At 42.7% G+C, this 27,494-nt stretch overlaps 1 protein-coding gene across 2 annotated transcripts; it reads left to right on the top strand.

Annotated features, from left to right (window-relative positions):
• Positions 1 to 202: 202 nt before the first annotated feature.
• TPH1 (tryptophan hydroxylase 1) lies at positions 203 to 27,168 on the top strand. 2 transcript variants are annotated; one of them, XM_039706973.1, is made up of 12 exons: positions 203 to 228; positions 588 to 667; positions 16,513 to 16,650; positions 17,612 to 17,795; positions 19,134 to 19,234; positions 19,910 to 19,977; positions 21,232 to 21,428; positions 21,899 to 22,034; positions 22,525 to 22,651; positions 23,750 to 23,845; positions 24,248 to 24,381; positions 24,756 to 27,168. In XM_039706973.1, the coding sequence occupies exons 3-12, from the start codon at positions 16,531 to 16,533 to the stop codon at positions 24,928 to 24,930; spliced, it is 1,338 nt and encodes a 445-aa protein (XP_039562907.1). In that variant the 5' UTR covers positions 203 to 228; positions 588 to 667; positions 16,513 to 16,530; the 3' UTR covers positions 24,931 to 27,168. The 2 variants fall into 2 exon arrangements, with proteins under 2 accessions (XP_039562907.1, XP_039562906.1); XM_039706972.1 differs by lacking the exons at positions 203 to 228; positions 588 to 667 and adding an exon at positions 12,987 to 13,057.
• Positions 27,169 to 27,494: the final 326 nt, after the last annotated feature.

The raw sequence follows: 27,494 nt of genomic DNA, 5'->3' as shown, positions 1-27,494 counted from the left end.
CCTGAGACAAGATCTGTTGTTTTATTTTGTTCCTTCCCCTTTTCAATGCACCAATATCCAGTGCTGGCTGATGAACTGTTGTTTCTGATATCTGGTGCCTGTCATGCGACAGAAAAAATGACTGATGTCATGTGGGAACCCAGGTGGATCCCATCCTCCTGCTCATCTGCAACAGAAGGAGCTGCAGGCATGGTCAGTGAGCCTTGCTTCAGCGGAATGGTGATTCAGGTATGCTGGGAATTTGTATCCTTGATGACCACGGTGAATTGGAGATTGGGATTCCCTCTTTGCCCACCCCTTGTGTGGTGGGAGCGAGGCTGGTGCCAGGGTGAATGCAAGGTACCTGTGCCGTCTTTGTGGGGTTCAGAGAGGGAAGAAATTATTTGTGCGAGTAGGTGGATGATGTGTTTGGAACTGGTGCACGTGTGTTTCATCATCCTGCCAGCAGGGACCTCCCTTGGCCTGTGCTTCATGAGCAGCACGTGTTTGGGATTTTGGTGGGTTGGGGTTTTTCTGGGGAGAGGCAGGGAGGGTTTGGGAAGTGTTTGGGTTTTGAGTTTGGTATTTTTTTTAATTCCCTCTCGTAGACCTGTTTTGACACCCACTGGCAAGCCTGAGCTCTCTAGGCCAGTTGATTCAGAATGGTTATCTGTCTGTCTACAAGCAGGTGAGCAGCTTTGTTCCAGACCAAAGGTCTCATTAACTCCAGAGTATCTTCCTTTGGGGAGAAATGAGAAGTACTTGTTGCTACTCTGTGCAGAGCTCTAAACAAAAATGGATATCTGAAGCATTGAACTAAAGCAGCAGGAGCTCAATCCTGCTTGGACAGAGCTGGGTGTGACTTGTGGCATAAGAGCAGTCAAAATTGAGGCAGAAAGCAGACTGGAAATAAAATTAATTATTTTAAATTAGTGTTAATAGAGCCATGTAATAATTTCATTCAAAGGCAGGATTCTAACATTCAATTGACTCAACTTTTATGCACATGTGGCATCTTTATCCCACATTGTAACATTTTCCTGGTGGGACAAAACACCACAAAGCCAAAGAAATTTGGGATGTGGGAAAAAAGCCAGTGGCATTGGAATGATTTATCTGCTCCTTTAGCAATGCAAGGAAGTGGTTGCTGATATCCTAATGCTTGTCCAATATTCATGATGCAAATTTGTTCTTTCTGGTATACTAAACCATGAAACCTAAAAAGCTTTTTCTGTGCTTCTCCATATCCGTTTCACTCTGCTTGCTTAATTTTCTGTCACTGCTATTTTAGTTCATATTCTGTCTAAGTGCTGTGTTGAGTCCTTTGTAAGATGAAGCTGCCCTGTTATAAACACCTGTCACTGAAACTAAGCTGCATCCAAAAGAAATAATAAGATAAAAATCTTTATTTCTAAGTGAAGTATCTTCATAGTTTATTATATTGGCATGAAAAGGTACAGAGGTGTTACTGTGGTTTTGTTTGCCTGGAAAATCTGTTCTTTCTCACTACCCTTATTTTGGCTGCTGCGGGCAGTTACAAAACCAGCAGTCTTTCTTTTATTTTTCACTGAAAAATTTGCAGTTTTTTTTCTAGGGCAGAATCTTTTGGCCACAGCAGTTCCCTAATGTATCCTTTTATCTCCCCCTCAAAATTAAATGTCCTTTTTCAGTGCTCACCATTTACTTTTCATTTTGTTGGTGATGATGATGAAATTCACGTGCTCTGCCAAAATCAGTGAGAAAGGAAGAACCTGCTACACCTGGGGCAAGGACCTGTCTGCTGTGTTGTTATACAACTTCCCAAAAGCCCTTCATGTGAAGGCAAGCCCAGGGAGCCACGTGCCCCAGCCTGCAGTGAGTGAAGCCCCTCAGTCAGAGCCAACAGGGCATGAGCTGAGCGAACCTGACATCACCAGCATGGCCAAACAAACCAGGTTATTGCCAGCAGCTACCCACTGAGCTTTTGCAGTGGGAAATACTGCTCCTACACCTCCTTTTGTTTCCCTTCCTGATTCACTTCTGCAAAAAGAAAGCAGGTTTCATAATGCAAGGAGCTGACATCTAAGAGGGGTAAGAGAATGGGTTCGCTTGTGAGTTGTTACTGTGGAGAAAATGAATGAATGCAGGGAAAACCCAGTGGGGCTCAATTTCCCTTTCTCTCAGGTCATTGCATGTGAGCTGCAGGTCTTGGTGATGGCTCAGTAAAGTCTGAGAGCTGAATTTCATACAAAAGCTACTGTGAAAGAACTCACAAAGAAAAGGTAACAGCAGTAGGAGGCTGTGAAGAGAGGACAGTAGTAGTAGAGGAAGAAAAAAATAGATTAAGAGATACTACAAAAAGAAGGCAAGTAGGGAAAAGCCTGGAAGAATCCTGACAAAGAGGATAAATAATAAGTGTGATGTTGAAGGAGAAAGGTATTACATATCAGTAATTATGCTATCATTCTAGATCTGTCCAGGTGGAATAGCTGGTGTGCAGTCACCTATCAAAAGTCTAACACCGATTACATTTTCTGTTTTCAAAGCTGAATTTCCTTTGCGGTTTCTCCTGATCTTGTGGAAATGAGGCAAGCTTAAGGTGAACATGAGGTCTTAAAAACCACAGCAGGTGGGCTATTGAGTATTGCTGGATTTTTAAAAATATTATTTTTTTAATTCACCCACTCTGTCCCCTTGTTTTTTGCTGGCTGGGTGAGGCATCAGGGAGCCCAATCATGATGGATGTGAGGCAGTCAAGTGTTGCAATCCTTGCCTGGCATAGGTCTTGAGCATGACAGAGGCAATTTTGTGAAATCAGAGTCCTGCAGGGTTGGTGCTTGTGTTGCCCACTGGTCTGCAGCAGCCTGCAGCCTGCTCCTGGCACAGGCACAGTGACTGCCTGCATCTTTGAGCCCATGGTAACTTAAGTCCCATGTTGACACATCCCCAGTTTATGTCCCTTCATCCAGTTTCCAAGGAAATCTTAGGAAAGCAAATGCACCTTGGTATTCTGTGTTGCAATAGTGGCAGTTATTTATTCAGTGCTTCAGGTTATGCAAACTTCATTTTAATTTTGCAGTGAGTTTGTATCAATATTATTTTTGTTGTCATGTATATAATTTTTGGTGACAGCTCTGTTTAAAGAAGATGTAACTTTAACAAGCCATCTGTTAACCTTACATAGAAAGGAAATGCTTTTGTCAATTATTCCAATGAAATCAGAAAAATAATTTCCTGGCCTCCAGTAGCAGACCAGTCTCCCTATCTTCTGTCAATAGGAGGATATTGAAACATGCAGGAAATACGTGCACACTTTTATCCTGCCCTGCAGTACAGCCACAGTGCTGCATTATAATTAGCCAGTGATGTCAGAAGGTTTCATTTTCCATTAAAACTTCTTTGTAGTGCACAAACTCTTTTATTGAACATCAGAGAGTTTCGCCATTAATCAGGTGGGAAGGCTGGACACAGGAACCATGGGAAGACATTTTGAGTTTATGCCAGTCTAATTAGTAAAGATTTTGAGTTAATAAGTTAAGAAAGTAGAAAAGAGGGACAAACACTTCAGATTAGGTGGGAATGATAAAACATGCAAAATGACTCAATTTTGTCATTTGGGATGAAGCCATAACAATGGCTGAATGGAAGGAAGAGCAGTAGACAGAAAAGGCTGGAATAATAGGAAAGAGAAAAATTAATGGAGAAAACATGGAAGACCAAGGGAGGAGTCTGGTTTTGTGAGGTTAGTAGATAATGTCTACTCTACATTAATGAGTAGACAAAAATAAACACAGGAAATTGCCTATGAGCTGACAAATTGTGTAGGTCCCAGGAAAGTCTTTGTGAGACCAAAGTGTAGTGTCACTGTGTAGTGTGAGCTGCTCTTGTGGGAAAGTCCCAAGCCCAAATGAAGGGAAGATTTGCCCTTTTCCCTTTTCTCTTAGTGGAGAGGTCCTCACAACTCTTAAAAGAAGATGGGAGACAGATGAAAAATACACTGGCATTGATCTGCTCTGGAGAGGGGTTGGAGTTGTCCGGGCCAATTCCTGCACAGTCCATGTGCTTATGGACACAGGCAAGAGCAGCCAGGGGCAACCCTGAGAGGCAAAATTCTTGCAGCTTTTCTGCTTCTCCAGCCTTTCTGGACACCAGAGCAGGTGGGTGAAGACAGCATCCAGCAGTGTGTCTGTGCTTTTGAGCCCACCCTGCTTGCCCAGCACTCAGTGACGAACATAAAGATCAGAACCAGATTTTTTATTGCAGCATTATCAGTAACTTTAACCAAAAGATCTGGAGTCGACCCCCATGATGGAAGTATTGAAAATAACCACAGTGCTATTCCACAGCTGTCAGCTTTTGCATTAGAAGAGCTCTTAATGCTGCAGTGTCACCTGGCAGGCAGACTTATTTCTTGTCTGCAGTGTGAAGGTTGAGGGTGCTTTGTTGGAAGAACCTGCTGAATGTGACACATGATGTGATTGCCCACACAGGGTAAAGGAAATGCTGTCATGATTTAATTAATCAGTTCTGATGCGCTGATCCCTGAGTTTACTTAGACTTGAAAGAAGTAAATATAATTAAATTAAACAAAGGTTTTTCCTTCCCGCACATGCTCTGGGCCCTTTTGCGTCTTCTGTGAGATAACAAAAAGCTTATGAATAACAGGCACAGTGGTCTTTGTTGTTGCTGACTTAATGCAGAAGGCTGGCAGGAGGAATATTATGCACAGGTGCAGTACGCATGACATCAGAAGAAGATGACACGTGGGTGTTTGAAATGAGTTTTTTAAAATTTGATTTCCAGTGTTAGGTTGCAAAAGGATAAAAACGTCACGGTTTCAGTGTTGCCTGTTGCAGGTCAAGGTAATTTTGACAAAATATGGTAATGTTTGATTGAAACCATATCAAAACACAGGAAAGAGGTAGAAGATGTTCGAATTCAGCTCTTGGTTTATCCAAAGGCTTTTTGTGCGTAGCTGCTGAAGCTGTGCAAGCCCGGGGTGCCTCGGTGGGATTCCTCTGCAGCTCTGGATGGTTTTCCACTGTCCAGAGGTGCTGCCTGTGCAGTTGTACTGCTCAGCACCTGCCTGGCTGCCTTTGAGAGCGCACTCACAAATTTACAGTGGTTTCTTTGGCCCCAGACATGATGTAAAACATCCTTGCACAGTTGTGGGCTTCCTTCCTCCTCTCACACACAGCTGTTTCTGCCAGCAGCTGGGACCTGCCCTCTCCAAGCACCACATCTTCATTCCTAGTCTTGTGTCTGTGCTGCAGAGGTTTGTGGAGGGAGATGTCACTCTGGGGAAGGCAGTTCCCTTATATTCTACTGCATGTGCTTATGTCATGTGTTTGTCATTCACAAGTGACCCAACACGTGGCTGTGCAGTTGTCATTTATGGTGTGCTATGCCAATTTACCAGAAAATCCCTGATAACTCCATTTACAATGTGGTTTTTCAGGTGAATTTGCCCCTGTCTTTTGGGAAGTTAATTCTAGATTGTATTTCTTTAACTGTTTGTACTAATGGTGTAAGAGAAAGTGGATGGGGTGAAGAAGCTTAACAAAAATGAGAAATACCCAATCTATTTAACCCCCTTTATTCTCTGGAGTAATTCTCACATCAATTAAAGCCAACATTGATTAATACAACTTGTTCTTGACTAAAATCAGATTTAAAAATAAGCAAATACCCTGTCTATACAGTTTGACAGATATTAAAAATTCATTTGACTCATCCTGAATGAACTTTTTTCGTATTTTTCTTTCTAGAAATTGCTACTGTCTTTTCCAATCTGTAACTCTTTTCCATTCAGTGCCTACTAGCACGTGAATAGGTGGAAAGAATTGTGACTAGATGGGAGGCACGGTGTCAGTTCACTATATTGTTGTGAATTGCACTGAGCTCTGCTTGCACCTCTTTGACAAATCCTCATTAGCCTGTTTTGGTCTACAGTTGCATCCTCTTGTCAGCTGTAAGTCTGCTCACAGTTTGCCACCCTAATCTTTTATCCATGATCCTGGTTACTATTTAGCTAATGCTTTCAACCTTAAATAATCTTATAATGTTTATTTCTCTGAAATAGAATTTTGTACCTAGTGTCCCTAAAAGCAAAGCTCTTTAATCAGGCAGATGAGACTCATTAGTGTTACATTTCAAGGAGCCTTACTTTGATCCAAACTAATTAATTTTGCCCCAATACAAAATTGTCCTAACTATAATGGGAACTAAAATCTAATAAGATAAAAGAAATTCAAAGGGGAAAAAATATCTGTCATGAGAACACAGCAAGATGAACAGCTTTTGCCAGTCTTGGAAATGATGATGTGTTTCACAGCTCTGAGGCTGGACATTTTACAATTGCCAGTGTGTTTAAAGTTGCTGCTGTGAATTGATGGGTTTACATTGCTGGTTTCCATCCCTGGAGCAAAAAGTGACTGTGATTTAATTTGTGTTGTTCACACTGGTCAATGGCCAGTGTCTAGACCAGAGGCTGCCCTCTGTCATCTGTTCCTGTGTGATTTCAGGACTTCAGTGGATGAGGGGTGTCTGAAATCTGCGAGCAGAGAAGGGTGGATCCTCTGAGCTCACTTTGGTGTGAAGCCCTGAGGAACTTTCACAGACTGGCTAGGAATGGACAACCTGACCAGGGCCTCTGTTTCACAAATCCAAATACACCAAATGTGTATTGAATACACTTCCTAAATGAATGTGGATACAGCAGAGGCTGCTTCCTGGCCCAAGCCCGTGGTGAGGCTGTGTCAGAAGTACCTGGAGAGCTCTTGTTCTCTTTCCTGAGTGGATCAAAGTCTGCTGAATCGCTTTCTGAGCTCTGCTTACTCATATCATTAGTGAGTACAAAGCTTTCCCCTTTGTTGGCTTCTCCACCTCGCTCTGAATACACAATATGCTGCTGTTCTACTAATTAGGCCAGCGGGCTGAGGTTAACAAACACTGTGACTGCTCTTATCAGCAGCCTTATTTATGCATTTGACTATTTTGCTTTGTGTTCGTCTGTGATGTGAAAGCACTGGATAATTTCTGAGGTTTTGTAATGATAATGTAGTAGAAATAATGGTACCAGGGTGGTTCCTCAATGAATGGAGTCCATTTCTACTATAATTTGTGCTTAAGGGATGGAGAAGTATCAGGACCTGGTCAGAAGTAATCCCTGAATGCCACGAGGGGCTGTTCTCAGTGATGGTGGCTGAGGTTACCTTAAGCTCTGGCACACTCTCCTCTTTTTGGATGCTTTGTCTTTCGTTTTCAGGTTGGGCATCTTGCACCTTGTACCTGGCACCAGAGCCATCAGCACTGAGCAGCGTCTCAGCCTCCCCACCCTTGCCAGGGCTCTGGAGCTGAGGCCAGGACTGGTGCAGTGCAGAGTTGTGACCAGCCTGACCAGCCAGTTGTGATCAGCTGTAAAACCAGCTGAGAGCCTCCCCTTCAGCCCTGCCTGAGCTGCAGGGGTTGGAGAACAGTATCTGCAAGGCTCCAGGCAGTGCCTCCTTGCTCTCCAGGCTGCCCTGCATTTCCAGGCAGCAGGTAGATCAGCTTGTTGAGCTTTTCCACTTGGTTTTCCCCATCCCTATTTGATGGTTGTGGCTGGACTAAATCCTGTTTGCTCTAGTAACACAGGGAATCTCTGCTGGCTGGAGGGGGGATCACGTTTAACTTGAGGTGATTTGACCAACCCTGAAGAGATAAAGAAATAAAGGAAGTTGTAATTGACACTACTGTTCCCAGTAACTCCAGAGTAATTGGAGCAAAGAGCTCTTTCAGGGCTTTGGTTCCCAGCCAGACTATGCTTTGGTTTGAAATGTAGCTGATTGATATTAATTTTGTGATATTATTTTCCCTAGAGAAAACAAATCAGAGCCTGGTTTGTCCATTGTCCCAGCAGCATCTAAACTAACCTTTTGTAAAGAGTTTACAAAGGCGCTGTCAGGAAAAACTACAGAGCTCAGAGCAGCAAGTAACTCATGTCACTTGTGATTTTATTTAGCTTCTATGAAATGAAAAATATTTCCTGCCTCAGATGAAAGGGCTAATATTGCTTCTTTAAACAGTCCAAAGCAAATATACAAGCAGTGCATGGTCTGTTGGCTGGCTGTGCTTCAGCAGGTTTACACACCAACTCTGGCTTTTCAAAATAAGTGTGCTTGAAGGCTGTTGATACCACAGCTGGCTGAGACATGATGAGAGGGTAATTTACCTCATTGGTTCTTGCACTTTTCATTGGAAAAAGATATTTGTAAATGTTTTAAATACTTGCTTAATTGAAATCCCCCTTTTCCTTTTGTCACATATTAACTGGTTATGAATTAAATCCTTTATTAATCAACAACTATTCAGTGGCATGAATTGTTAACTGCTTGCTAAACCAGCCTCATGGGGATGTGGTTCCCTTCTCAGGGACTGAGCCATCCAGGCATTTCTGTGAGGTTACTCTGAGTTCAGGGTGTGACACAGCCACAACCTCATGCTGGTGAAAGGCTGGGTGAACTGCTCTGGAAAGTGTTTGTTGGGAGACCTCTAGTTCACAGAAGAAGGGAGAAAATGGAAGAATTCTCTGTAGAAAGACCTCAAGTCTACAGATCCATACATTTCTTTGAAAATTTGAAAAGCTTTGGATTTGAAGCTTTTTGATTTCCTGCGTTGAGGTAAATGCCATGATGACAGGTTGCCTCATTTAGGTGAGAGAAGTCAAAGGTTGAGAGAATGTAGGTTTTTAGAAAGTGATTGGATTGTTTGGGTGTTGTGACAATAAATGCTTTATAAATATTAAAAATCAGTACAATAAAAGAGACAGACTTTCAGACCAGCAGTTTTTTGGGAATCAGTATAAAAGAACATTGAAAAAATTAAATCAAAATATGAGAAAAATCCATAAGACCTATACAGGAAAACAAACTGTGCAGAGGCCTGCATGATGCTCATCTTCACTCTTCCCTGTAACTTCCACAGTGCTTGTCTAAGTGCCATGAGATTCTTAAGGCACAACTTGTCTGCAGCAGTTAATTAACAGAAAGGCAGAGGGCTGTGATTAGAATTTTCAGCTGTGCGCTCTGGAGAAAGTAATTATGATTAGAGCAGACTTGGTACTAAGTCGTATTAAAGCTGTTTTGTTCAGGGAGTTACCACTTCATACCTTTTTCTGGAAAAGCTTCAAGTGGCCCCTTTGCCTCAGACAAATGGTCCTGCTTGGAAAGGCAGATGCCTGGGCCAAATAAAGTCCAAAGGGGGTTTATACCTCAGAAGTGATGTTGTGAAATTGCCTTATTGGAGATTAGAGCACTTTCCCTTATCACATGGGGAGATCAGGTAATTCCCACTGATGACCTTGATAGGATTGAGAAGACTTTAGGGCTGACTGATTCTCTCCATCAGTCTTGCTGCATTCAGGTAGATAATCTTATATTTCAGCAGAAGATTAATATCCTTATGGAACATTCTCAACCTGCTTTTCCATGTTCTTGCCTGAGCACTTCAACAAAATCATCTGTGACTCTGTCTCTGCCCCAGAGTGGAACCCCTGTACTGCACTGATTTTTCTTTTTTTCCACCTTTATTTTCCCTCCCAGACCAGCTTCCTCAGAGTGCTGGTACACACAAGATTTGTGTCATGTCTGGAAAGATGTGCCGGGTTAGTTGAGTCCCAACATATTTGACCCACAGAGAACAAACTTTCTCAGAGTGGGAGGCAGAGGAAAGGTAGGGCAGAAGGTTTATCATGTGTTTCAGAGAGCAAAAAGGGTCCCTTCACTGTGTGGCTCTCTAGGGAGGGGAAGACCTGCAGGTGTGACAGCTTGGTTTTAATACATCTCAGCCTGAAAATCTCCAGAGCATTTATCTACAATTGTGTACCCCAAGTGTCAGAACCGCTGTTGGATTGCAAACTCTGCTGTCAAGTTTCTGCTTGGAAGAACAAACCAGAAACTCTCTGAAAACTAGAGCAGAGTCGTCTCTGAGTTAGCAGATGGGAAAGAGGAATAGACTCGTGGTCTCTTCTGGAGATGCTTGATGTTCCTGGAGCTACTCTAGCAAAGATCTTGGAAAACATCGGACTTCAGTCTGACACCACCCTGTCACTTGGATCTAAGTGAGGAGAGTTCATTTAATGAGGAATTAGGAGGGAAAATGTAAGTGAAAGCCAGTCTGGTAGCCTTCACAGTGCTATGGCCACTCTGTGCCAGTGAGAGAGGAAGGTTTTGTGGCAGCTGCACATGGCAAAGCCCTGTACTGATCAGCTTGACCCCCTTTTGAGCAGGATCAGACCTGTGCTCCATCCTCAGGTGCTGATTATCTGTCTGGAGGGCTTTGTCCGCATGAGAGGCTATATGTGAGAAATCTCCTGCAGGCTTTGGGGAAAAATCAATCACTGTATTGCCTTATCTCCCGTGCCGTAAGGGGAGGCCTCTCTCCCTATGGTTTTGATGCCCCAGCTGTTCTTCACGTTTCCTTCCCACCTCAGGGTCTGTGTAGATTTCTGACATCCCACCGAAAACATCTGCACCTACAAAAATGCCTTCAGCAGATGCCCTGGCCTGATTTATAGTTTATTTTGATACTTCAGATAGCATTTGTGTTAAACAATCAAAAAAAATGTAAATGTAAAGGATTCTGCAAAGACGTGTCTGTATTCTTAAAAACCTGGTAATCTGGAGACACTTTCTGAAGAGAAACTGATATTTTTGCATTTGTATCCTCTCTCTGCCTCGGTGCTCCTGCAGACCAACGAGGTCACATTTCAGACCTTTCCTTTGCTTGTGCCACCTCCTGCCAGGATGAGCAGGGTGGTTCCTGTGCACTTTGCTGCCCTGTTTGTGTTGTCTCCATACGTGACTGCTGTGCCATACTGCTCTCTTCTGTGGTGAGGGGCCCAAGCCACCATTCTTAAATGGTAGAATACACTACCAGCTTTTGGAAGAAGGTAGAAATTTTTCTCTGTGTGTGAAAACACAAGCAGCAGCTGTGCTAGTGACAGAGTGAGAGTTTTCCAAAATCCTGCAACTCTAGAACTGTGAAGATTCAGCTTTTGGATAAAACCTTTTAAGTCAATTTTTCTCTGTGTGTGAAAACACAAAGCAGCAGCTGTGCTCGTGACAGGGTGAAAGTTTTCCAAAACCCTGCAACTCTAGAACTGTGAAGATTCAGCTTTTGGATAAAACCTTTTAAGTAGTTCTCCTATACAGCCATCCACAGATTCCTAGGAGCTGGAAACCCTGTGTGGAGAGGAGCAGAGCAGGCTCCAGTGAGCACCCAGTGGAAACAGGCTGTAATTGAGTCTGTTCATGCTTTGTGGTTCTGCCCTTTCAGACCATGGGGCATTGGCTGTGGTGAACAAGCACTTCTTACTAAACCAGTGAATCAGCTTTAATCTGCTCCCCAAAACTCTGGGCACCCCAGTTATCCCGTTATGTAACTAATACATTTCATATTAGGTTAAATTTCCTTGGCCATTCCTGACCTCATTCCCATTGTTTCAGCAGTTACAGGTCAGGCTGCCCATGGGTTCTCCATTATTATTGCTCCATTTGAGTTAGAGAAAATTGACGGATTAGTCATATTCTATCATAAGTGTCTTACTGTGCTCATGTTTACAGATTTGTCATCAACACCAGGCTCTCTCACACTTTGGGGTCTGGGTAAAGGTCCTACAAATTGTTTGCTTTCTGAGTCAGCTCATTTGATGGGGAGATTTATTCTTCAGGAAGGAAGGGAAATGCCTGTTGTAGAGATAAGACATATACTGATAAATACTGCATTTTCTTTGCACAGGGAAAATTGAAGCATCTGGTGACGAAATATGTCCCATTAGCAAACTGGGGATAAAAAAAAAGGTTTTTTCCAGCTATGTCATCATTCACAGCCATGTTCTTTCAATCCCGTGCTGTGTCTGAAGGGCTGAGCCAGTCACCCTCAGGTCTCTTAGAGACAGAATTATTTGAAGTTCAGTGCCTTTTAGGAAGAAAGAAGACTCTGATATCATTGCAGATGTTGGTGCAAGTGTGCCTGTGCCTGCCTGGGTTAGGTGTCACCCTGTATATTGGCATCATCAATATGATTTACCAGGTGTGTCACACCAGTGTCTAAGGGATCTAGCTGAAAAAAACCTCAAAACCTTTTTAGGCACTGAAGAGAAAGATACTGGGGATTTTTCCAGACACTTGAGTATATTCGAGTGAAACTAGTTGCTGCTGATTTTGAGCATGTCTTTGAAAGGTTTGTTAAAAAAAAATATTAAAAGGATCAGAGTTTTGGACAGCTCAAGTAGAAAATAATCAATCTCTCCTCCCCAAGAGATCCCTAACACCTCCGAGAGATTATATTCCCGGGCAATGTTTTGGCTTCTCCTGCTGTGGACCAAAATCCCCTTATCCTAATGTTACCAAGTTGAGATGAGACAGTGAGGGCTGGAGTAGAAAAACCATGAGTTTTTATACTATAAACACATCTAGATATATGCAGAAAATAAATGACAACATGAATGATATGAAAAGATGCAGTTTTCCGCTAATAGAAATGTAGTTTTTCTTCCTGTGTGCACAGGTGGTTTTGAGAAAAGAAGGAGTACACTGCAATTTATTTTCCCAGCAGAAATGCACTGCTGTTTTTAGTGAAGATCTCAATACATCTGCCCGTGGTGTTCCTCTTTGGGACTACAACCTGCACTATGTCCTGCTGAGAACAGGACATGTTATCTGCAAAACCCCTAGAGCTACCCACAAAAAGTCAGTCTCCTGTGACCCCTCTTGGGTGGCCCTGTCCGGGTGACCGAGGAGGTGCCACTCGGGGGGCAAAGGGCTGCTTCTTGCGCGGGTTTTTCCGGGCTGCGGTGACGGGGAGCGGGCGGTGGCTGTGCCCGAGCGTCGCTGCTCTGCAAACATCGTGGAGGGGATCAACGCGCCCCTTTCCCAGCTGGGCCGGGCAGCGCCTCCCCCGCCTCCCTGCATCCCTCCCCTCGCTCCGGGGCGGCTCTCGCCCCTGCATAAAGGCGGCGGGGCCGGGCGCTGCCCCAGCCTGCCCGGCCATGCACCCCGCGCCGCGCCGCGCCGGGTCCCTGGAGGCGGCCCCGAGCCCGAGGGACCCCGGCAGGCAGGTGAGGAGCGGGGTGGGCACGGGGAGTGCGGGATGGGCACGGGGAGTGTGGGATGGGCACGGGGAGTGTGGGATGAACACAGATGAGGGGAGCAGGATGGATACGGGGAGTGTGGGATGGGCACAGGTGAGGAGAGCAGGACGGGCACAGAGGTGCGGGATGGGATCCTCGCTGCCCGGCCCCGGGGTCGGTCCTGGCTTGCGGACCAAACGCAGCTGTTGTGGAGTCGCAGCTCGGGCGCTTCGCTGTTGCCGTTCTCGGAACGGGGATTTGGGAAAACCGGGAGCTTTCTGGCCCCGGTTGCTCGGAGAGCAGTAATTGCAGAGAGCTGGGGTGCGGCTCCTCCGGCGTCGGTGGCAGTGTCCAGTGCCGCCGGGATTGGGACGGAGCTGCTGTTTCTGGATAAAAGAGGGGAAAAAAACCCTCAAAGAGTGTAAATGCAAGCATATCAAATTAAGGTAGAACAAAAGCAACTTTTAGTGTACCATTGCTTAGGAGACAGAGGGTGTGATATAGCCCAGAAGAACTCACTTCTGGTTTTATTTATAAAACTCACTCCCTTTATTTAAAATATTCCTTATTATAGTGGGAATTTGCTTAGTGCATCAGAGATCAGATACTGGCTGCAGTTACTGATGCTGTGCAATTGATAAAGTCTATAAAATTCCTTGTGATGACAGGAATGCTGAAGGTAAAGTTTCACAAAAATATTGCTTTGCTGTATCCCTCAGATGCTTGGAAGCCAAATAAGCTGCTCAGCACGGCTTTTGGTTTGGTGTCTGAAAGCTAAATCTTAGGAACTTTGGTGTGGCTGGAAAATGCAATGTGATATCTAGCTGTGGTCACTCCTAACATTGTGTGTTCACCCTTCCCTAGAAGTGTGTCAAAAGGACAGCAACAAAGTAAGCAGCTACTTAAAGGGAAGAGAGTATCAAATGTCCATTGACATTTTTTATTAATCATGATTAATGTCAATCAGTATAAAATATTTCGAAAATAATTTTTCATCTTCAATTTATGAATTGAAATGTGATTTTTTTTTTAAGGCAAATATGTTTGGATAATTTAAAATCCCGGTTATCCATTAATATAAAGAATTAAAGCACAAAATATGACCCTCATATATCTTTCTCTCTGTGAACATCTTTTGGGGAGTGGGAGAAAGGGAAGATAATTGCTATGGGTCCCAAAATGTGAAATCTTTAACTGGACAGCACCTAATTATCTATTTAAATAAAGGGCTTAGGCTGTGTTTGTGTATTTTCATCAAGACTGAGTCAGGCTGGTGGAAAATGCAATATTAATTCCCCCTTCACCCTCCAAAAAGTTCAAATGTGTTACCATGCAAAGGAAAATTTTCTGATTTTATTAGGGCTGGTTTGCTGAGTTACTGAGAGAGGTTAAAATATAAGAGAAGTGCAGCCACAGGAGGAGAGGAATTGTTTCTGCATTACCATTTTCTCCTGTTGTCTTGCACCCAAATGATTGCTGCATTACTGTCTTCAGTTCATTTTTTAATTAAATCAAAAGATTATCTTTGGTGTAGGGTTAAATATGTATATGGTGTGCATTTGGCATTGTAAGCGTCTCAATTTCTCTTGTCCAGTTTGAAATTCTTAAGTTAGAGGTCATTTCTTGATATAAGAACATTCTATGTTCTGCTGATTTTCTTCATTGATCTCTTAAACATATAATTTTGTAGATGCTGTCACCTGATCCTAGACACAGTGTAAGCTGCAGCAGCAAAACACAAAAGAAGGGCATTAGTTTTCAGTGCAGGTAGTCTGTCCCAGCTGTGCACCTCATAACATTGCATGCAACTGTGCAAAATCTCAAAAAGGCTGATCCAGGCTGAAGCCAATGATCCTACATGGAGTCAAGCCAGCATGCTGCATATTAGCCTCTTCTATAAACCAGCCTGCATTTATTGCCTTCAAAACCACCACCTAACTCTACTTGTAGTGGAGACTTCTTTTCTTCTCCTACAACAGCACCATCTGAACAGGATTTGGCTCACACAAATGGCTCTCTGCACTTGAGAAAACAACCCATGACCTGTATGCAATCGTGGTGTTTGTAGCTTTTTATTTTCTGGTGGAAGTGCCTTTGTTCAGTGCCTGTTCCTGGCTCTTGTAATGGTGATCTGACACTGAAGTGAGCTGGGAAACCTGCAGGCTGCTCAGCTGAACCCTGACTGGGCTTGCCACACACTTCCAGCAGATATTTGATATCTGGACTCAAACCGATGGAGGTCATTGACTTCGGTGGCCTGACACTGTCATCCAGGCTCATCATATTGTGGCAACTCATTAGAAGTGGGGAACCCAGTCAGAAATCCAAATATTTTCATTACATCATTAAAGTTGGAGAGTCTGTATGAGGGAATCAAAGGAACTGGTGCATTTTGATAGCATTTTTATTTTGCTCTTTTCATTTCTGAAAATGTCTCAAGATAGTGATATCTTTAAAGATATGGCAGATCAAAAAATAGTTCCAAATAGCAATAATGTGCCTTCTTTGTTTCTCTCCTCTTTCTCACTGACTCATTCAGAAACCTCTCCTTTTATTCTTTCTTTTTTGCAAGGTTTGAAGACATACGAGGGACAGCCTCTGCTCATAAGCCTTGTATTTTTTCTTTACTTTGCATTTTGCCCATTCTTTACTGTTTCAGTATTCTCTATTTATGGCCTGGCTACATGTAGCTGAGAATATAATCTGTGTTAGCTGCTGATTTCCACAGAGTCAGGAGTGTGTTCACTAGTGAACCACGTGGTGTGACATTGTGGGGTGTCTGAATTTTTAGTGTGTGGTTTGGGTGATTGTGCCAAGGGTTTGACACACCAGTTTAGGGACATGGCAGATGGAGCAGCTTGGCTGTGGTTGATCAGAGAGGGACTGTCTCTACAGCAAACAGATTCTGGTCAGCAGAACATTTTACCTCCTTAGGTTTGTCTCTTTGCCCTATGAAAAGAGTGTTTTACAGTTACATAACAAGAGAATGGTTTTTCTGTTCTGATCTACTGAATCCTGATTCATCTTTTCCTTCCTATGTCCTGCGGGATTTGGATTATTCTCTTTGCCAGTGTTCACTGAACTTGCTAACAAGTGTTTTGTTCAGTGTACTATTTCTGCTGACATCTTATTGCTCCCCTTACTCCCAGTATCAATGCTAATTATAAACTATACATTGAAAATATTTTCTGCATCCTAGGGAATGAAAAAAGATGTCCATAAAATCATTCAACTAAAAAAAAAAGATACGTTAGTATTTCAGTCTCACAAATTCTGTCTGTGACTAACTTTATTCCTGTTACTGGGTAATAATTTAATTAATTCTTTTCCTTTTGTGGTTGACCAAAGCACAGCATTACCCAAGACACCCTGAAATGTAAAAACTTACACTTTTTGCACTTGTACCCATTCAAACAAATTTTTTTTTGTTTGTTTGCATCTAGTTAAATAAGTCAGCTTACATGATGATTGAAGATAACAAAGAGAATGAAGACCATGCATCTGAAAGAGGAAGGACAGCCATCATTTTTTCATTGAAGAATGAAGTTGGAGGACTTGTAAAAGCATTAAAACTCTTTCAGGTATATATGTTATAATCTTATGATCATCACAGCAGCTCTGCATTTTTAAATTGTAAGGGTAGTTTTGGACCACATAAGAATTGATTACATCCATTTATTCAGGACATGATTCTTAACTTGGTTCCCACTTGGCACCCAAAATTACCCAGAAAGGCAAATGTATGCCTCAGAAATTAGACGATGGCTGGCTAAAACTCTTATCTGCACAGACTACACACTGAGAGAGGTTTGTCTTTTCCCCTCATGACGAGAGGATCAGCACTCAATGGTTTTGCTGAGAATAAGGGGTGGTCTGAAGCCCCTGCTGGTGTCAGGCAGACACTTGGGGCATTGATCTGTGCTCTGTGCAGTGCCCTTGCCACACTGCCCGGGCAGACTGAAGGTGGCAGAGGAGCTGCAATTGCACAGCTGCTGGGCAGGTGCTGTGTGAGGAATGTGTGCAGTGCCACCGCGCTCTGGTGTGTGGCTCTGCGTGCTTTAGCCTGGGGTTTTCTCAGTGCTCCTAATATAATACACATGATTAAATAATTCTTCAGATTAAGGAAAAGTGAAACTAATGCCCTGGAAACTACTGCTTTTAAATCCTTTGCTTGCTTGTGAGATAATTATATGGTGACTTGATTGGCATTTTGGTGAATTTTGCTAATCAGCTTCCTACAGGAAGGATAAAAGAAAAAGGTCTATGAATTTAAACCTCCTGACTGTGTCTTTATGTGCTTCCTGAATGTAAATAAAACTGAAAGAACACACGTTTGCTTTAATTTTCTTCTGAATAGAAAATCAAACCTTCCCCCCACCCTCCAATAAGCAAATTGCTATCAAGAGATCCAATTAACTAAAATAGCTTCATAGAGGTGGTGAATAGTTCATGGCAGTAGAATATTAATTTGAAAAACTATTTTAACTTTTAGTCAATTGTCTTTAGCCTATCTCTTTGAGAACATTGCTTCTTACTAAACAGGAGAAGCATGTAAATCTGGTACACATTGAGTCACGGAAGTCCAAGAGACGAAATTCTGAGTTCGAGATCTTCGTGGACTGTGACAGTAACAGGGAACAACTGAATGAGATTTTCCAGCTCCTGAAATCCCACGTCAACGTCGTCTCTGTGAGCCCAACAGAGCATTTCAATGTCCAGGGAGATGGTAGGTACAAAAGGCAGTTCTGATGAAAATGCACTTCAAAATGTGTTGGTTTGAAACATTTTTATGGCCCCACCTGCACTTGTGTTGTGTCTTCAGGCACCTGCTGCCAGGTACCTGTTTCTGTGTTATGTGTGAGTGTAGCCTGGCCTGAACCTGGGAGTTCAGGCTTGTCAGGCTGTTACAAAACGTGTGCCTGCTCTCTGTGCTCCTGTCCCTTACCAGCACAGCCCAGCTGGCACCAGTGGGAGCCCTGCATCCATGCAGGTCAAAGCAGGCTGGCCTGTGGGCAATGTCTGAGTGCAGGGCTCAAGCACACTATGATGGCAGAGGTGTGATACTGACAGGTCCCCCTTCAGTTCAGACACTGGGGAGAGTGGAAAAGGGATTCTATAATTTTTTCATTTAGTTCTTGATTTTGTTGTCTTTTTTACCCACTTTTAATCATAACTGGCTACTTATATTAGTATTGCAGAGGTGCCTTAGTAATTTAGATATTACATGTTGTGTTTACCTTTACTTTTAGTTAAAGAGATGCTTGAAGTTCAGGGCAGCAGGAAGCTGGTCCCATGTATTTTCAGTCATTGTGCTTGGGAAGAAGAGATCTGGAGCTCTTGGATAAAATGGCTTACTTTAGCCCTAAGTAAGGGGAAATTCAATCTAAACAGTCTCCTGACCTTTTAAAGTAAACTGAAGAGAATTGAGGCAGAAAAACAGTGTATTAAATGCTCTGCCAAGGGCTTGGCAAAAAACTCTCTTAGGCTAAAAATAACCCCAAAGCAGTTGGTAGCAAAACTGCAGTGATGCTCCTCTCTCAGGCAGCATGGCCTCCTGTTCCTCCTCCCCCCATACCCCTCAAGGAAAGCTGGATGCTTCCCATGAACGTAACCATGGGGAAACATCCATTTCCCGTGGTCACTAAAACACAACAAGAAGACTCTAACCTGCTCCCACTCTGCCCAGGGACCACAGACAAATCACTTCTGTTCTCATTCACACCCTTTGTGCCCTACAAGAGTCCCAGCAGCTCTACACTGGCAGACCTTGTCTCCGAGGGATCCTCTAGATGCTACTCTAAGTACTGCAGAGAAACCCATGCTTGCTTTCCTTCCCAGAGGCTCTGGGGCTGGCTGTGCTCTGCAGGCAGTCTGTGGCAGTGACCGAGGAGGAAGTGTGAGCTGGAGGCTGGTGCCAGATAGGCAGAGGACTCCCTTGTCTTTTTCATGCCCCCTTAATTTATAGAGTGAGCTGTAACCGCCATAGCTGTAGTTGAAAGCAGCGCTTCCTCCCTCGGTGTGCTGGGCGTTATTAATAACCTTGTGGATTCCATGCCTTCCCCAGGCATGGAGAACGTTCCCTGGTTTCCGAAGAAGATCTCAGATTTGGATAAGTGTGCAAACCGGGTGCTGATGTACGGCTCTGACTTGGATGCTGACCATCCTGTAAGTACTTTTCCCTCTCTACACCCAATCCAGAATTGGAAATGTACTTTATGGAGCTGACCTAAAAAAAAATTGCAGCTTTTCCTCCTCCCTCTTCTCTCTCAATGGTGTCTCTGGGGGTCTGAGCACCTTCTCTTGGGGATTTAATGTCTCTTTCTTTGTTCAGGGAAGACTGACTGAATTCAATTCCTGTGTTTTTCTGCAGGACTTACTCATGCAAGAACTCTAGGTCTGGGCCCTGAGTGGTCACATACACATTAAAGAAGCTAAAAGAAAGTTATTTTGAGGCAGGCTTTCTTCCCCCTCTTTCTTTCTTCCTTACTGGAGAAACCAAACTGGTATTTGGACAGTGAAAATGGGCAATTTGTTCTGTAATTTTGAATAATTGTGCAAGTAACAAACTTTGTATAAATACTGATATGACTAAAATGAATCCTTCTCTACAAAATATATAGTTGTATAAATCAGCTGATTCCTACTTTGGTGTATTTGCTCAGTTCACATCTATTAAACATTTCAGACTACAGCTATGAGTTTCCTGCCCTCTCCTTTCATTCTTACACATCATACTTTTCTATTTCCCAACTGAAGTAATGTCAAGTGTCCTGTTTCAAATTGATTTATTTATTATGGCTTGGAAACTCTTTGAACTGTGTTTTCCTTTCTCCCTACCAGGGTTTCAAAGACAACGTTTATCGCAAGAGGCGAAAGTATTTTGCAGACCTGGCTATGAACTACAAACAGTAAGCTTGAATTCTTCCAGGAGAAGCCTTCTGGGTGCTTGGAAATAACAGCAGAGTGGACTGTGAGGAGCTCACCTTCCTGGGCTCAGACCAGGCTGAGAGATGAGGGTTCAGCTCAGGGATCAGGGCCAAGGAGTGAAGGGAAGGGAGATGTAAGGCAAGATGAGAAGGCAGATCGAGGCAGTCCTGGTGACTCTGAGTCTGTGGGGCTTGGCCAGCTGCTCTGCAAAGGAGAGGGAGGGGAGGCGAGGCAAATCCTAATGTACAGCCCAGTGACCACTCAGAGTTAACTTTCTGAGCAAATGTTAATACTTGAGTTTTCTTTCCTGGTTCAAACTAGCATGTGTGATGTGTAGATAAGAAGTTTTCTGTGAAAAGAAATTCCAAGAGCTTCTGTCTTTATGGATGCTTTTTGGCAGGGGGTGGAGCTCTTAAAGCAGTAAGAGATTCACCCAGTGCTGTAAATACGTGATTTTTATGTGGCCTGATTGAATTTAGGTGTTAATTTCCTCAACTGAAAATGACCTAGAAAAGGTCTGTATTTAGAGTTCTATTGCACTGTGTGTTTAATGCAACTGGTTACCACAGTCCCAAGCTCACTACTGTTAACCTGTTGTTGACAGAGATTCCTTTGGGAAAGCATTTTCCATGCCAGTTCCCTGGCTGACACTGGAAATGCAGTGTAATGCTGGCCTTGCCATAATCCACTTTATCCAAGGTCCTGAGGACTAAATAGGAAAGAGACTAAAATAAATATTTTCAGACAGTCACTGGTCTCCTCTGGACAGAAGCATGATTTTTACCTGATGTGTATATTTAGCTGCTGTCACACGATGTGTTGTTAATTTAGGAAATTCTCTTTTCTTAAAACAAATTAAAAGGGTAATGTAAAATAATTGCAGACTTAGAAATCCAACATGGAAAAGGATGTGTTATCAGCTCCTGAAGCTGTGAAGAGATTGTGTAGGTATTTTAAACCTTACTCTTGGCATTGAACAATTAAGAAATTGTTTACAGAACCAAAGCTTTAAGTGAGATCAATGCAAATATTCCTGACAACTGGTTAAAGTGAAAAAAGGCAAATCCTTAGACTAAAAGCTTTCCAGGACACAGACCAGATCTCACTGAGTATTTTACAGAGTCTAATGCCAGGTGTCACAGTCATACAGGTGTTAAATACTAATAATAGGTTAATGAGTCACCTCTTATTAGCCATTTACTAAGGAGTGTCCTTTCTTCCTCTTCTCCTTGCAGTGGTGACCCAATTCCCAAGATTGAATTCACTGAGGAGGAGATCAAGACTTGGGGGACTGTGTACCGAGAGCTTAACAAGCTTTACCCAACTTACGCCTGCAGAGAGTACCTGAAAAACCTGCCCTTGCTCACCAAACATTGTGGGTACAGGGAAGACAATATCCCCCAGCTGGAAGATGTGTCCCGCTTCCTGAAAGGTAATGCACTGGTTTTCTACAATTTTCTGATTTTCAAAATAAACTGAGGTCCACTGAAAATCCCACCATTTTGTGGGCACAAGGAAACATCCTTGGTGGCTTGTATTAATTCCGGTCCTTTAAGAGGCTTTTTGGCCATCTGTGTTTTAATGTATTTGTCTTCAGTGCATGCAGTGATATTTGAGGGACAGTGTCTGAAAAGATTGTTAGGATTGGCTAAGGAGATACCTGGCTGTATTGTTGACTCTAGGCATGGAATCCTAGGAAATCCACTGGCACAGAGGTAGGGCCATTTTAAAAAATGTTGCTCATTCTCAAGCCTATGCCGAATTTTTCTAGTTGTGCCTCATTTTCCCATGTGCTTTTGAACCAAGGTAGTGCTGTGGCTGTCACCTCAGATCCAGCAGGAAAGCTGACAATGCTGTGCATCCTGTGCTAAACTAATATACAGTTTCTCTGGTCACTTTCAGAGCGCACAGGCTTCACCATTCGCCCCGTGGCTGGATATCTGTCACCCAGAGACTTCTTGGCAGGATTGGCATTCCGAGTTTTTCACTGCACTCAATATGTCAGGCACAGCTCGGACCCTCTCTATACACCAGAGCCGTGAGTTGTTTAATCTTGGGGTAGAATTTGTGAGAAAGTTTTTATTCTTGCTTGCCCAGAGCCAAGTTACTTAAAAGCTGTTCAAGAACACCAGCATAAAACTTATTTTTGAGGTGCTGAAGACTCGGCCTTCACGCTGAATGTAATGAACTTACAGCATGCTGAAGTGCCACCTTCATAAGTGCAGGATTTTCAAAAGTACAGCTTGCTATTGGAGCTCTCTTACTGATATCACCGTGTGCAGTTAATGTCCAGTCGCCTTACAAATGGGGAGCTCAGACCTTAATTTTAGGCACCTTCATTTGAAAATCTGATTTTATGTACTTTATGTAGGGTTGGTATCATCTGCTCAGCTGCTTTCAGAGAAATGGGTGACGCTTTTAGTGTTTAAGTTGAAAGTTTAATGCAAGACATTGTATCTGTTCAGTGGTGTTGATTTTTTAACTTTGCCACAAAGACAAATAATGAGATTTCTTGTTTCTTTTTCCAGTGATACTTGCCATGAGCTCCTAGGTCATGTCCCTCTTTTGGCTGAACCCAGTTTTGCTCAGTTCTCCCAGGAAATTGGTCTTGCATCACTTGGGGCATCAGATGAGGCTGTCCAAAAACTGGCAACAGTGAGTGTTTGAGTGCCTGGGGATTAAATCAAAAGCTTTGTGCTTCACTAGGCTGATTCCATGCCATGTGGATCTTCATGTCAACTTTCACCACACCAGCTGCTAGATCTTTGTGTTTCACTGGTCCCTGGATTTTAAAGCACAAAAAAATTTTTCATGCTCTGAAAAAAAACCACTTTAAAGTTGATATGATTGGTATTTTTCTTCACTCTACTGTTAAGTAATGGTTCAGCTTCTAGTGGTAAATTACTTCTTGCAGACTGAAATTTTAAGGTCTATTTCTTTCAGACAACGTCTTCTTTCTTCTGGGAAGATGATTAAATGATTTGAAAGTGTTATATTTCTTTAATATGTAGAATGAATTGAAATTATATGGTATTGAATGTGGTGAGTGCTAGCATTAGATACTTTTCAGTCAAGAAATTAAAATAATATAAACTAATTTTCTGGATATCAGTCTCTGGATGCCTTGGCAAGAGTATTTTAAGATTAAAAGTAGATTTTGATGAAAAATAATCTGTGCCATTTATGCAACAACTAGCTTGCTGATTTTAAAAATTTTGTTTCCCATCTTGTGTAGCTAGTGGTAAAACTTGTACTACCTTCAGTGGCAGCAGAAATAAGCTATCCATGAAAACTGTGTTCCTTCCTGTATAGCTGCAGAAATCCTGAAATTCAGCAAACGGAATGTCTTTAATTTTACAGCACACTAAGCAAATGAGAAACAAACTGCAGTGGGCTGTTCTCACTCACTCAGAAATCCTCTCTATCCAGTGATCCTTTTAAGCTGAGGCTGTGATTTCATATTAGTATTTCTCAAAACAGATTTACACCTCTATGTTTGCACTGGCATTAGCATCCTGCAGCCCAGCTGGGTGATCTGTAACACCCACCTTTCTTATGCTAAACACGCCATCCTGTGGCTCTTCACCCTTCTACTCTTGCTTTCCTCCTCTCTAAATATCTCAGGATAACTGAGTGATAACTATCTGATATTTGCAACTATTTGATGCTACCTACAAATAGAAATGCTCCCACCTAGTTCACCACTGCATCTTTGATGAAGGCTGAATTGTTTTACTTCCTTCTGTGTTACAGTGCTACTTCTTCACGGTAGAGTTTGGCTTGTGCAAGCAAGAGGGGCAGCTCCGAGTTTATGGGGCTGGCTTGCTCTCTTCCATTAGTGAGCTCAAGGTAAGAATGGCTACTGCTTGTTTGCCTCTTTTCTTTGTACCTCATTGTTTGCCACTGTTTTCCCCTGATTTTTATGAAGCATAATTTCTTGATGTTACAACCCAATACTATTTTCAGATCAAAGCTTTGTTGGTTTAAGCAGATTCTGAAAATATTGCTCTTGTTTATACACAAGCCTTGTGTCTGTGGAGTCCCTTTTCTCACCCAAAGTGGCAGAATATGACCATTCAGAATAATTCAGTTTGTTAGGCTTTAATCATTGTTCATCTGAAGATAAAAATTTTAAGATGAGATGCATTAAAATCATCATATTATCCTTTTTATTCACTTTATCACGTGTCATCTTCCTCCTGGATTCTTTGGATGATGATGTTCTTCTGACCCATGGTAACACCTTACCAGCACTCGCTCTCTGACAGCGCCAAAGTCAAACCTTTTGATCCAAAGGTCACCTGCAAGCAAGAATGTATCATTACAACTTTCCAGGAGGTTTACTTTGTTTCTGAAAGTTTTGAAGAAGCAAAGGAAAAGATGAGGTACAGAATCTGCCCCCCTCCTCCTTCTTTTTATAAAAGCAGATTTGGTTTTATCTCTATCTCCGTAGCAGCACCAAACCCTTTTAGTCTTATCACAGTTTTGTAACTACTTTTCACAGTAAAGGAATTTTGGTTAGTATTTTCTTGGTTTCTCAGGTACTGGGTGGGAGATATATATTTTTAAGTATTTTAGAAAAGTGGGTATTGATACTGGCTGCATACAGAGAATGCATTTGTGGTTTATGTCTTGTTTATAACACCCTCTTTTCTCTCACTCTCTCTCTTTTTTTTTTTACCTCAATAGAGAGTTTGCAAAAACCATCAAGAACACCCTCTTTTCTCTCTCTCTCTCTTTTTTTTTTTTACCTCAATAGAGAGTTTGCAAAAACCATCAAGCGCCCCTTTGGGGTGAAGTACAACCCCTACACTCAGAGTGTGCAGGTCCTGAAGGACACGAAGAGCATCGCCAGCGTGGTGAACGAGCTGCGCCACGAGCTGGACATTGTCAGCGATGCCCTCAGCAAGATGGGCAAGCAGCTGGAAGTGTAACACCCTGCCAGCACTGGGCTGCAAGCCAGTTCTTCCCTTTCCCCACTGACTTCTTTCTAGGCATATCATGTGTTGCATGCAGATGTCACTCCTTTGCACATGGAAGAGTGAATGGCCCATAAGAATATAACAATTTTATCTTGTTGCTCTCTGTAAATTTCCTCACATAAATGCATTCCTCCATCTCCCTTAGGTAAAAAAAGGTCAAGAGTTGCCTTTTAGAAGCTCGTAGGGGAATGGAGAAATTGTTAGACTGGAGAAAAAGTGTGGTCTGTAGATCAGGGCTGGGATCAGATGCTGCAGGAAGTGGCTTATGAGGCAAAAATGGAGAAATTCACCCTAGGGAGAATTCAATTTCTGACTCCAGCAGTCTACACTACTGATTGTATAGTGCTGAAGACTTCACGGTGTAGAAGCTGTGGTAATTCAGTGTTTCAAAGCCTGTGCTACTAAGTTTGAGATTTGAATGATTACAATGCAGGCATCAGGACACAAATAGCTGGAGGTTCAACATGATAAAAGGGAGGGGTCAAATATTGCTTTCAAAGGGATTATTCTTGCCACAAAGAGTTGCAAATGTGATGTTTGGCATGCTTCTAGTATAAGGCAGAGATACAGCTGTTGCATGAAATCCTAATTATATTTATCTTAAGTGATTTGCTATTGGCTTAGAGTCAGGATTTTTGTTGCTGTCCTTAGTATTGCACCTGAGGGAAGACCTTTCCTTACAGAGATACTATTTGCCTTTTTCCTGATTGAATTAATTTAGCAAAAAATACAGCAAGCCATCAAGCATTGACTTAGCATAAAGCCCAAAACCATTTCCAAACTGCAACTTCATATTCAAAATAGCTTAACTGGCTCTAAAATAACATCAAAGTTTAAAATAACACCCAAAGCTCATAGACCAGGGTGTTTTATGAAAAAATAAATATCCTGTTGATTGCTCAGTCACTTTTTTGACCTGCACAAGCTGCATAAATATACATTTAGTTTCTTCTTTACCTAACCTGAATACTTTCATTCCCTGTCTACCAAACTACAATTGAAAGGCCCAAGCATTTCATAGGAATTCTGTGGCTACAAGGGCAACAAACTACCTTGTAGTGTAAAGTATACCTGACCCCAAAGAGCACTTTAGAAGTGCAGGGAAGCAGTGTCCTGCTGAATTGTCTGCATTGCACAGTAGCAAACTTCCTTGTGTCGAGGGTCCCCCAGTTCCAAGCACCTTGCAGAGCTGTGCAAAGCTTCTGCCACCCCTATTCTGGAATGGACATGTGTGCAGGGATGTGAGACCTTTGAGTGAGGGATCTGTGATCTGCAGGGTGTATTTAACAGCACCCTAGGCACTGGTTTTTTTTTCATACATAGATCTTATCAGGAAATCTAGAAAGCACACTGGAAGAATGGTCTGAAATCTAAAATACACTGGAGATACTAGTCCAGGATTTTGAGAACTTGAAAGGACTTTCATGAAACCTCTCTGCTTGAAAATTAGCTTGAGTTTCATATGCTTTCTCGTAGGACACCTCTGCTCCATAAGCAATTGCCAGGCCAACCTTTCCAAGAATACTCACCGTTTAAATCAAGACTAGATAGATTTTTCTGTGGCTATTAACCCCCTATAATTTTGTTTTAAAGAGCATTTAAGATGTAGAATTATGGTCTACAACATTTATGGCTTGCACTGCACTTAATTTAAAAATAGATTTTAGGAACTTTGTCTTTCTAAAGAAGAAACCTTCCTCTGAGTGAGTAGTAAGGGAGGATTTGTTTTGTCTGCTTCTGTGATAACAGTTAATATTCAGCTGCAGTTTTAACAATATTGGATTTTTGATGTTGTTGAAATATACATAGGCCTGTGTTACTTCAAGCCTTGTCTGAACTATGTATACGTTTCAAGTAGGAGTCCTTAAACTTGTTGAAGTAGCACCTACTTCCAAGTACTTTGTAAAAACAGCAGTTGTATCTTTATTTGCTTTGTGTAGCAAAAGAAAAAGTAAACTGCTAGAAGTAATACCTAGACAATGCACTTCCACGGCACTAACAACATTTATGTTTGGCTTAGGTAAAACGATTATAATTTAAGTACTTTAAACATTGTGGGGGCTTAAATGTCAACGAAATAAAGGAGTTGCTGATAATTATCAGAACCACCAAAGCCCTTTATTTTGGCACCGTAGCAATAAACACGGGAGGAAAGCTCATGTCTTTACAAACAATTTGCGGGGTGAAGGTGTGGGGGTTAACGCCACTGACATGGGTCCCGATGTCTCTGCTGGCTTTGGGCAGCGGGTTTGTTGCAGAGCCCAAGCAGCTCGGCTCCTGACCCAGACAAGTGCCTGCACAGCCCGAGGTTCAAGGAGGGATATGTGGTGGGCGGTTCGGGAAGGCTGTGCCTTCCTAGCGCCTCAGCCAGCGGGGAAAGGAAGGGGCAACATGCGGCCGGGAGTTCAGGATGAGAGGAGGGTGCCCCCTCTGAAACCGAGAGAGAAAACCCCGCAGGTGTGCGCCCCGGTGGACTCTCCCGTTATTCGCATAAAGTTGCAGGACTCCTCTGTCTC

This window comes from Passer montanus, unplaced genomic scaffold (genome assembly GCF_014805655.1).
Source record: "Passer montanus isolate IOZ18808 unplaced genomic scaffold, ASM1480565v1 scaffold2, whole genome shotgun sequence".
In the NCBI taxonomy this organism is placed as follows: domain Eukaryota; kingdom Metazoa; phylum Chordata; class Aves; order Passeriformes; family Passeridae; genus Passer; species Passer montanus.
Note: the sequence above shows the minus strand (reverse complement) of the source record. Positions and strands in the feature narration are given on the sequence as shown.

Coding starts and splice junctions, on each gene's coding strand:
- TPH1 (XM_039706972.1), top strand. CDS start 12,989: ATGCACCCCGCGCCGCGCCGCGCCGGGTCCCTGGAGGCGGCCCCGAGC. Junction 19,978..21,231: donor CTGGCTATGAACTACAAACA/GTAAGCTTGAAT, acceptor TTCTCCTTGCAG/TGGTGACCCAATTCCCAAGA. Junction 22,652..23,749: donor CTGTCCAAAAACTGGCAACA/GTGAGTGTTTGA, acceptor TCTGTGTTACAG/TGCTACTTCTTCACGGTAGA.